This window comes from Ailuropoda melanoleuca, chromosome 2, assembly GCF_002007445.2.
Source record: "Ailuropoda melanoleuca isolate Jingjing chromosome 2, ASM200744v2, whole genome shotgun sequence".
In the NCBI taxonomy this organism is placed as follows: Eukaryota; Metazoa; Chordata; class Mammalia; order Carnivora; family Ursidae; genus Ailuropoda; species Ailuropoda melanoleuca.
The window spans coordinates 23,480,428-23,491,411 of NC_048219.1; the positions used below are offsets into that span (position 1 = coordinate 23,480,428).

General features: G+C 55.4%; 1 protein-coding gene across 1 annotated transcript in view; it reads right to left on the reverse strand.

Annotated features, from left to right (window-relative positions):
• TRABD2B (TraB domain containing 2B) overlaps positions 1-10,984 on the reverse strand; it is a 208,487-nt gene that overhangs the window by 21,132 nt on the left and 176,371 nt on the right. Inside the window, exon 3 of the mRNA XM_034655605.1 lies at positions 4,408-4,617. Within this exon, the coding sequence (XP_034511496.1) occupies positions 4,408-4,617 (210 nt within the window). The remainder of the gene's footprint in view (positions 1-4,407; positions 4,618-10,984) is intronic.

Here is a 10,984-nt window from a genome sequence, read left to right on the forward strand (position 1 = left end):
ACAGCCTGCTTTCCTTCCCTCTTGCCAAGGGTCCCGGCAGAGGCTCTTCCACCTTTGCTTCCTTTTTTTTTCCTTTTTTTTTTTTTAAGATTTTATTTATTTATTTGACAGACAGAGAGAGGGAGAGAGAGGGAACACAAGCAGGGGGAGTAGGACAGGAAGAAGCAGGATCCCAGTGGAGCAGGGAGCCCGATGCGGGCCTCTATCCCAGGACCCTGGGATCACACCCTGAGCCGAAGGCAGATGCTTAATGACTGAGCCACCCAGGCGCCCCTCCTTTGCTTCCTGACCATGAATGTGCATTTGTGGAAAGATGAATCTCCATTCATTCCTTAGGGAGCTAAAAAAATTTAACAAGGACAAGAACCAGAAAGTTCAATGTCAAAGCCACGAAGGAGTTAGGCTAGCCACTGGGGTTTCTGGGACTGCCCGGCAGCTGGCTGACATTCTCTGCATGTTTCATGCTGATGGACCCTGGCTCTATGCCAAGGATGGGACTTGGGTTTGGGCCCAGGCTGGGATGGAAACAAATTAATGATGTCATTAGACTTGTCAGGTGCCTTAAATCTCCCGTGACAAGTTTAAGTGCAGGACGCACCATAGAATTTTAAAGAGGACATGTCAGGTCCCTGGGGTCCTATAGCCATGAGTCCCAGGTGGGATGATGAGATAGATAGGCTGGGCAGGGCTGGGGTGGGGCCGTGGGCAGATTTCAGTGTCGGCTCCCATGGCCCACAACCAGGATAGGGTCAGGTCTGGTGGCCAACTGCTTNGTGGCCAACTGCTCGGGTCTACTGGGACATCACTGACCTCAATGGCCTCATCCCTTTTCTTCAGCCCATCCATCCATCAGACACCTTCCATGAACTTCCGTGGGTCTAGCCTTGTGTCAGGCTAGGGGCCACAGAGCACCCTCAGACTGGGTCTGTTGCCCTGAATGAGGCTCATAGCCCAGTGACGGAGTCACTGTGGGGTCCATGCTTGAGAGGGATGTGGGAACGTGGAGGAGGCACCTCACAGATAACTGGTCCTGCTTTGTCCGGGACGGTCCAGTTTCATGGCTAAGGTGGACTCCCCCACGCCTGTTAATTATTCCGACCCTTAATTACAGTTGACCTTTCACTCTAAAGCAGGCTGAGGGCTCAGACAGGGCCACCCTGTCTTTGTGCCGCCCTTCCTTTGGGCCACCCTGTGATTGTGGGGCATTGATGGTGCAAGGGACCTGGGAGCTTTGGGAGGTTGGGGCATGAGCCATTTCTAAAGGTGAGACGGTGGGGGCGCCTGGGTGGCTCAGTCGTTAAGCGTCTGCCTTTCGGCTCAGGGCGTGATCCCAGTGTCCTGGAATCGAGCTCCGCATCAGGCTCCTCCACTGGGAGCCTGCTTCTTCCTCTCCCACTCCTCCTGCTTGTGCTCCCTCTCTCGCTGGCTGTCTCTCTCTCTGTCAAATAAATAAATAAAATCTTTAAAAAAAATTAAAAAAAAAAGGTGGGACGGTGGGGTGGGGAGGCAAGAGAGGTCCAGGCTGAGGTGCAGCCAGACCCTGTCCCCCGTCCTGGGCCCTGCACCTGCGCCAGCCTGGCCTCTAGAAGCCCCTGCATCGCCCTCTGCGCTGCGGTTTCTTTCTGGCCACATCCCTCTCCCGCTTGAACTCCAGGCTTCTGCCCCTCAGCAGGCATTCCGCCCCCCACCCCTATGATTTGCCCCCTGCTCCGCAGATCCTTCCTCAGGACCCTCCACATTCCCACCCCCGCCACCACGCAGCTTGCCCCCCAACTTTGGCCCCGCCGGGTAGACTCCATTCTCAAGCCTTGCTCCAACGCCACTTCCTCCCTGTCTACGGGTGGTGACTGTACCCCTACAGCCTGTGTGTCCTCGGCTCCCCACAGCTTTCGAGGCCTCTTGCTACAGAGGCAGCCCCATGTCACCAGAACCCCTTCTCCATCAGCACATGGCCCTGGATTTAGCCCGACTTGAGGCTTTTCTGTGTCTGGGGACAGGGCTGCCTAGTCTCTCCCTGGGGGGCTAGACTCCGCCTGTGTACCCAGGGAGTATAGGGGAGTGCCGCCCAGTTTGCTATTCTAACCTGGGTGCGCCAATCCAACAGCACCCTCCGTCCCGCTTCAAGGACGGGCACCACCAGGGGACCCCAACACAGGTCCCCTGCCAGAGACAAATCAGTGGTTTTGGATACAGGCTCAAAGAAAATCTGAGCTGGCTAGCTCCTGAGGTCATCCCATTCTTCCCTCTCTCAGCTCCGTGTCAGCCATAGCCGCAGCAGGGCCCTGTCCTGCCCAGCCCAGCCCCAGCCCAGCTACTTTGTGCCCAGGCTACCCTGAGTGCTGACCACAGAGCTCACCAGCCCCTCTCCCGGTGAATGCCACAGGGCGGGCCCTGGCACAGAGCACTCAGACACGCAGGTCGGAATCAGAGCTCTCAGAGTCCTGAGCCTCCCCTGCAGAGTCTCTGGATCCTTCCTTTCACTGTCTCCACTGCACAGAGCACAACACACACCCCACCTTGGCTCCCCGGACAGCCGTTCCCTGATACTCGCTCTGCACCATGCCCCACACTCGGCACGGGGACCGAGGGAGGCACGGCACGCGCCTGCCCCAGGGAGCTCAGGCTCTAGAGGGCGGCACGAGCACACAGAGCCTCTGGGCCCGGTCCCCGGCTCCACCTACAGCCCAAACTCGCACCCCTCCTCCTGCTCGCTCTTGCCTCTGCTGGAACGTTCCTCTTCCTCCTGTCCGTGGCCAAGTTGGTTCTTCCCTGACCTTTCACCTTGCAGGCATCCTTCCTTCTTGCCCCGAGTCTGTCTGAACTCTTGCTCCTGCCGCAGGCTCCGGCGGCACCGTCTACTCTCCCTTGGAGCAAGGATCACACTTGGGTGCCACTGCTTGTGGAATGTTCCTTTCTTTCCAAGGAGACTGTCTGCCCCAAAAGGGTGGCTCTCTCCAGCTGTCCTGATGCCCCCACAGCCCCACATCCCTTTTCATAGCACTGGGCCTGGTATTTACAACCAATTTCATTCATTCATTCAGCAGCTATTTGCCGAGTCCTGCTTTGCCACACCCTGGCCTAGCCAATGAGAATATACTGCTGGATTAACAGGTGCAGGTCCCTGTCCTCAGGGAGCGTATGCTCTAGTCGGGAGGACAAACAACCAATTCNGCGTATGCTCTAGTGGGGAGGACAAACAACCAATTATCTCTTATCAATAAATCTCTAATCAATAAATAATGTCATCAATGAATAAAAATATGTAAGTTTGTGAGAAGATGATAAAGACCATGGGGGGAAAGTGGAGCATAATAAAGAGGTTGAGAGTGTAGGAACGGGGGTCAAGCTACAATTCTAGATCAGGGAGTTGGGGCCCACCTCACTGAGATGATGATCTCTGAGTTAAGATGGGGGGGTGAGCCATGGTGACACCTGGGGAAGGGCAAAGGTGAAGCATGCCAAGGGGGCCCATGGAATAGCACGGAGGCCCACAGAGCTCGAGTGGTGCATGTGAAGGCAGGGCAGAGGACATGGGGTGGGAGTGGGGGAAGACCTGGGGCCCACACAGGTATTATAGAGACTCTGGCTTTTACACTGAGAAAAACAGGGCACCACCGCACTGTCCCGAGCAAGGAACTGCTCTTGAATGAATGGTTAACCAAGCACCATGACAGAAGGCACAGAGGGCCTAGCGGGGCCCAGGGGAATCTCCAACCCCATCCAGAGGGTCAGGGAGAGCTTCTTGGAGGAAGTAACAATGGACCAGGGCCCAGCAGGAGGAAAGGAGGACGGAGGAACCTGAACAGAACAGTGGCATCAGCAGGTAAATGGCATGGGGAAGAAGCTGTGCTGGGCACAGGTCAGCAGAACAATGTCTATGGGGTGGGGCACCTGGGCTGGGACCAGGTCAGCAGAGGGCAGGACACAGAAGGCCTCGAGTGCTAGACAGACTATCCTGGAATTTATCCTGAGGGCAATGTGGATGCCCGGTGGAGTCATGCTCAGCTCCCTGGGGTGCTCCTCACACTCGGCCCTGCTTGCGGGTAGTCTTTCCTCTAGGGCTTGACTTAAGGCAGAATGCCACCAGCTGGACTCTCGCCCAAGCTCTAACCATGAACTTGTTTCCCCCGGCCTCTAATTTCCCCAGATGCTGATACGAACTTCTCAGAGGCCTCCCTGCTCTTCCAGGGCTAAGCTTCTGCCCCACACGCCAGACTCAAGTGCTGCTCTTGATAACTTGGAACTCAACAACTAAGTGGTGTGGGCTTGGGCAAATCTCTTTGCTTCTTTGAGCCTCAGTTTCCCCATCTGTAAAATAAATACCCATCGGTCCTGCTTACCATGGCACAAAGAAGACTGCCTACACCTGGCACATAGTAGGAGTCTAATAAATGTTAGGTGGGTTCACACGGGCCAGGCCTTTGGAACTGGGTAGCTCCAGGCTATCTGGGTGGGAGGAGGGAGCCTCACCTGGGATGTGTCGTGGTTGAAGATGACGGCGTTGAGATCCCCGCAGTTGTAGTGCTTGATGAGGTCCTCGGTTGTGTAGGGCGCCTGCAGGCCCCCCGCCCTCACGCTCTCATGCTGCAGCAGAGTCTGGTTCAGGGCAAACAGCACCTGCACGCAAGACACATAGAGGAGTAGGGCTGCGATTCCAGACCAGGCTGGGGACCCTGAGACCTCTAGGCCCAGCCTTCCTCGCTCTGGACTTTGGGGCAACAGGCCCTGAAACAGAGAAGATGTGTGGGGTCTGGTGCCGGCTGGTGTGGCCTGAAACCTTCCATTGGCCTCTGAACATGTTCAGTCCCTTCTCATCTCCAGCCCTTTGCCCACACAGGTCCCTGCTTCTGCTCTGGCTATCAACATCTTACCTAATGATGTGGCAACATGAGAACCTAGTTGTGTCTGGGTTTTGGAATGATGAGTAAGTTTGTCTTTTGACTAAATTTTTCTTATTCCTGTGCTTCAGGAAGTTCTAGAATGAGCACAGACTAATTTTGTAATCAACAGCACGGCAAACAAAGCAAGACAAACGAATGAGCAAAACAAACAGAAAACCTACTTAGATGTCAAGGCTCCACCCTAAGGCCACTTCCTCCAGAAATCACCCTCACTCCAGGCAGAGGTCTGAGGAGCCGGCCTCTTTGCATCAGACCTATGCTGGCACTCAGCACATTTCCTGAAGCTCCTCTGCGCTCTGGACCACTATGCCAGGCCCTGGGGACACAGCTGCACCCTCGCCAGACCGGCCTGGCATCAGCATCACGTGAAGCACCAGACAAAAATACCAGACACTCAGTCCCCACGCCCAGAATTGGAATCTCCGAGGGGGAGCCCAGGATGTGTATTTTTAACAGGCTCCCTGGGAACGACATTAGTGGTCTGATTGCTTCTGGCATGAGGACCACGGCTCTGATGGAACATGGACTGCCCAAGGTATGGGGGCACTGAGAGATGACCTCAAAAGTCCCATTTTAGATGGGGAAACTGAGGCCCATGAGGGGAAAGGACTCGTTCGACTCTGCACAGCTGGGACCAGAGCTGGCTTCATGTGATGGTGTATCCCAGACCCCTCTGGCCAACAAAAGGGAGGAGTCTGACCAGGATTTGTGTTCTTTAGCACAGGTGCAGGGAAAAGCTGCTGCAGTTCCTGGGCAGAAGGTCCGGAGGCCGTCTCAAGCCCCCTGTCCTTGCTGTCACCAGCCCCTCAGGCCTCCGCATGCTGTTTGCCCATCATCTGTTTGCCATCTTGGACCATAGCCCCGGGCCTCTCACCACACCAGTTCAGTCCCGAGCATCTCCCACTGGGCCCAGTGCAACCGGTCCCCCTCCCTGCAGACTCCCACCCCTCTCCCCATCCCATAGTCATCTGCCACAGTCACCTTTTGAAAGCACAAATCTGATTGTCTTCACACTCTCTCTTTTTTTTTTTTCCTCAAAACTTTCACAGGAGCCTCCTGCCCTCAGAGTAAAGGCCTAGCTGTTTGGTAGAGCCTGCAAGGCAGTGACCCGGACCCTGCTGTGGTCAATGACCTCGCTTCCTACTCAGCCCTCGTGTCTCCAAACACCCAGCTATTCAGCACCCTTCTGTCTCCCCGCTTCTTACATGCTGTTCTCTGCGCATGAAAACCTCCTGCCTCGGCTCTCCACTTGCAAACCCAGACTTGGCCTTCCAGGCTCTGCTCAAATGTCTTCTCCAGGAAGCTTCTCTGACCACCTGGGGGCTGAGTCAGGCCCCTCCCGGAGGCCCCCACAGTCTCCTTGCATGGCAAACTGACACAGTAGTGGCTCCAAACCTTAACCTGTGTGTATACTCATGCCCTTGGCCACGGAGCTCTTTGGCTCCCTCCTATTCTGACAGTGTGACTTTGGACTCTGGATATAAGTGACCAGGACGTACAGAGGCCTGAAAAGCACCAGCAGATGCCGCTGTCTCTTGTACCTCCATGGCCCCAACAGCAGGCCATGCTGGATGGGCAGAGCCAAATTGCCTCAGTTGTCCCACCGACGTCATCCCAATCCAGCCAACAGATAGCTGGCTCCTGGACCATACGAGTGAGGCCAGCTGAGCCCAGCAGTGCCCAGCTGCCACTGGGTCCAGACACCTGAGCAGACACTCAGTGCTGGTGCTGCCCAGCACCGCTGTGTGGTGGACAAGCGATCTGCCATGCCTCTGTGTCCCCCACCCCAGCGCGAACATGGGATGGTGCCTGCTGGCCACCTGGCTCTCCTTTAGGCTCTGATCTTCTTGAAGATGGGACTTGCATTTTATTCATTTTGTGTCTGCAGCTCTCAGCACGGGGCTGGTAACGAGAGGATGTCACTCCATCCTTTCCCTAGCACCTTAGTGCCACCTAGTGCCACCTGCAGTGCTTAGTCACTTCATATTTCAAGGCTACTCAGTAAGCCCCTCAGACTAGACCCTACAACTTTGGCAGTCTGTCTGCACTTGGGGCACGCGTTATACGTGGCAGAAGTTCCCACCAGTGACGTCAGCCACCTCATTCCAGAACACAAGATCTGAACAGAAAAGCTCATGTAATAAGGTACACATCGTATGGACAGGGGCAACAGGGCCAAGCGTGCTCGAGAGATCACCTCTGCGCGTCCCCTCCTGCTTCTGTTTCTGGCAGGCAGAGAGCTGGAGAGCGCTGGGGGACAGCAGCCCAGGCCGCTCCCCCTACGGAGCTGGCAGGGTACAAGGTCAGACCCCACCTCTGGGCCTTCTCTGGGCTCCAGCGAGCACCCTGAAATTCACTCTGCGGCCACCTGTGCAGGGCGTTGGTGGCAGCCTAGTGGCCGGGATGACTTGCAGGAGGCAGTGACCCTGTTGCTGTGCACATCACTAAGGCAACAGGCACTTCCTGCCACGCAGCATAGGCCTCGCACGCACGTGTCCACGTCAAGCTGGAGCGCTCTGTTTCTCTGGGGGGCTGGGATACACAGGCCTCCCGCGACCACGCCCTGCCCCCACATACACCTGCCGCTCTTCGGAGGCAGCACCACCTGGCCTGGGTGAGGTCATCCACTCAGGTGCCCAGAAGACCTGGCTGGAGGGGAAATGGCTCCCCGGGGCCTCCCTAGACACATGGAGTCACTTCCGCAGTCCTGTGGCTTGCGTGGAGCGAGGACGTGTTCCAGTGAGTTAAGCAGGTCACCATCTGCAGGATGCTGAGGACAGCCCTGGCATGTAGCAAGAGCTGGAGGAATGCTTGGTAAATAAAACTTGCAAGAAAATAGTCAGACTTGAACCTTCCCAGATTGGAGCCAGAAGGGCCCCTGTATGTCATCTGGTCTGCTGGTTTTTTAAACCATTTTTGGCCATAGAATCTTTTTTTATTGTTACCGTTTTCCAAAGGAACCTTACTTGGAACTCAGTACGCGGAATAGATAAAAGTGGATCTTTCCCCGATTGATGTGAGGAGTCAGGCTAGGCCTGCAGTCCCCCAGACTCAATGCCCTCCTGCAGCAGAGCCTCCCACGGCTTCTTTGTGGAACCCATGGGTCTCCTGGAGCCCAGTTTGAGAAGCACTGATCTCATCCTGTACCCTCATCATCTAGAAGAGGAAAGGAGACAGGGCCCAAAGCAGGCAAGAGAGAGCCCACCCAAGCCCACACAGGAAAGCTGGGGGCAGAGCAGACTCAAAGCCAAGCCTGACGCCCAGCCCAGGGGCGTGCCACGATTGGGGCTGGATTTCTGGATGTTCCCTGTCACAGCCCAGGTTCATCCCACACATATTACCACACCTGTCTTCCTTCTGGAGCCTTGTGAACTAGCCAGAAATAGCCAAAGAGAATTTATTAGTAGTATGTTGCATACAGAAAACTGAGACCAGATCATTCCCAGCGTGGCACAGGCAGTGTGGTGGGGCTTGGACAGAAACCCAGGCCTATCATTCTGGGCTCCCGCGCCGCCCAGGCGAGGTTTGGTGCCTCCTACAGACACGGCCCTCCTCCCCCCCACCGCCCCCGCCCTGCCACTTAACCCATGAAGTGTCCGTCTCAGGTGATTCCCCCTTCCCTGCCTGTGTAGACCGAGAACGAAGTAAGGGCAGGAAGCCTACCTCTTGGTTCACTGCTCATTGCTGGAGAGCAGATTTTCGGGAACTGTTTCGGAAGGCAGACTGCTGACCCCGAGTCACGTGCCCTATCCCCACACCTCCCGCCTCCGGGCCATCCTTTGTGACTCATACAGAGGTCCTCATCGGTTCATTACCATGGTCGCCACATTTTTGAGCACTTACTCTGTGTCAGGCATCTTCCAAGCTCACATTAACTTATTTAATCTTAACAGCGACTCTGAGATAAGGCTAGTATTAGCTCCAATTAATAGAGTCAAAAAAAAAGAAAGAAAAGAAAACAAAGACAACCTTACAGCAAAGAGACAGTAACTCACCCAAGGGGACAGAGCTGGAGAGGGATGGGACGTGCACCTGGGCTCGGGCAGACCAGCCCCGGAAACCATCTTCCTAACTGCCCACTGCCCACTGGGGCCTCCCTCTGCTCTCCCTGGGAGACAGCCAGCAGAGAGGGTGTCCTGATTCACAGACGGGGAACCAAAGAAGCAGAGGGGCCCAAGACCACATGGCTGGTAAAGGGCAGAGCTGGGCTTTGCAATGACGTCTGCCTGGCTCCAAACCAGGTCCCCGTGACTGGAGCTTCAAAACAGTACGTGCTGCTTCCTCGGCATTCTTGGTGCTTCCGACGGATACGGGGAAGTTACGCTTACTCATTCGATCAACAAACATTACCTTTCTGTGGATTCTCTGCAGGGATCTGGGGTTGGTGGATTCACTGGGCTTGGTCTCCACCTCTGTGGAGCTCATTTTAGAGGCAGCTATCCCAACTGACCCCGACAGTAGAGGGTGGTAAGGGGGGCCTCCGAGGCCCCGGGCACAGGCACGGAACAGCCTTGCCCTGATTTCTGCCTCCCTCCCGTTCACCCTGAGTTCCCAAGCCTGGCGCTGCTCGCAGACTCCCAGGCCTCCAGGACTTGCGCCCCCCGCCACTTTAGAATAACAAACCCTCCTCGCCCAAAGCTGCTGCGGCCCACTCTAGGATAATGTTTATGATAAAGCTCTGACATGGAATAACAAACACTGGGTGGAGGCTAGAGCCGCCTTGCTCCCCCTGGATGACCGCGTGTGGAGGCCCAGCCACCAGGAGGACCCGAGCATCCCAGTGTCTCCCCCCTCACCAGTGCTGGCCCGCCAGGAGCTGGCCCGCGGCGTCTGCTGAGTGTAGGCCCGGAATTTAAACACATCTTCAAACACAGGCCTAGGATGGAGTGAGGCAGGCGCCAGGAGGGTGGGGACAGGTTTATTGTTCCAGATTAGTCTAGTAAACAGTCCTGAATGGGCTGGGACGGTGAACACCAAGGCCTTGTGCTCACTTGCTGGCCCAGCACCGTCAGCGTGAGGAGAGGCAGCAGGCCCCCCTCTGTCAGAGAGCACGCTGCAGCCCGGGGCTCCTCGGGACAGGCCTGGCTCCCAGGCTGGGGTTCTGGGATGGAGGAGGAGCACTTCTCTCCCGCCCCAAAGCACAGGGAAATCACAGCCAAGGCCCCAGCCCCCTCAGCAATGCTTACTGAGTACCTGCCACGCGCCAGGCACTGTTCTAGACGCTGGGGGTTTAGTTAGGGACAGGATGGACCAAAATCCTGCTCTCATTGAGCTTATCTGCTGGGGGCAAACAGAGAATAAACAAAATGGTTTTTGTAAAGTACTAGCATCTAGCACGTCAGATGCACACAACAATGATTCCATTGAACTGGGGACTAACGCTGCCTCCGGCCACTTGGAGTTCGTTATGCCTCTGAATCAGCAGGTAAAGAAGGGAGTCACTGTGCTAGCTGGCGTGACTGATCCTGACCAGCAGGGAAAATGGACCGCTGCCCCACAGGGAGGTAGAGAAGAGCCTGTCTGGAGCACACGAGATCCCTCAGGGTGCCTCCTAGTATCACCACGCCCTGTGATTAACCAACGTCAACGGAAAACCACCACAGCCCAATCCAGGCAGGACTGCTGATGGTCCAGATCCTTCGGGAATGAGGGTCTGGGTCACCCCACCCGCCGTGAACCACAACCAACTGAGGTGCCTGCAGCAGGTAAAGGGATTACCGGAGCTTAGTGGAAGTAGACGGGAGTTCTAAATAGCAGCTAAAGCACAGGACCTGCGACAGAAGCAAAGGACAGAAGCAAAAGCGAAAGGTCAAGAGTATTTCTTTCTTATTTTAAGAATACTTGTATGCATATAAAACATTATCTTCTCTCTCCTGTTTCTTTTGTTCTCCCCCATGCATGTAGCATAAGACATAGTGACCTTATATCACAGTATTTAAGTACTGTTAACTGTACATCGTTGGATTGAAGCTTTGGTATATCAAGGAGAAGAGTAAACATTACCCAAAGGCTTTGCCTCCTCGTCTGGGGAAGCGCATTTTGGTTGCACTCAGGATTGTTGTATCATGTTAGGTGGGATTATG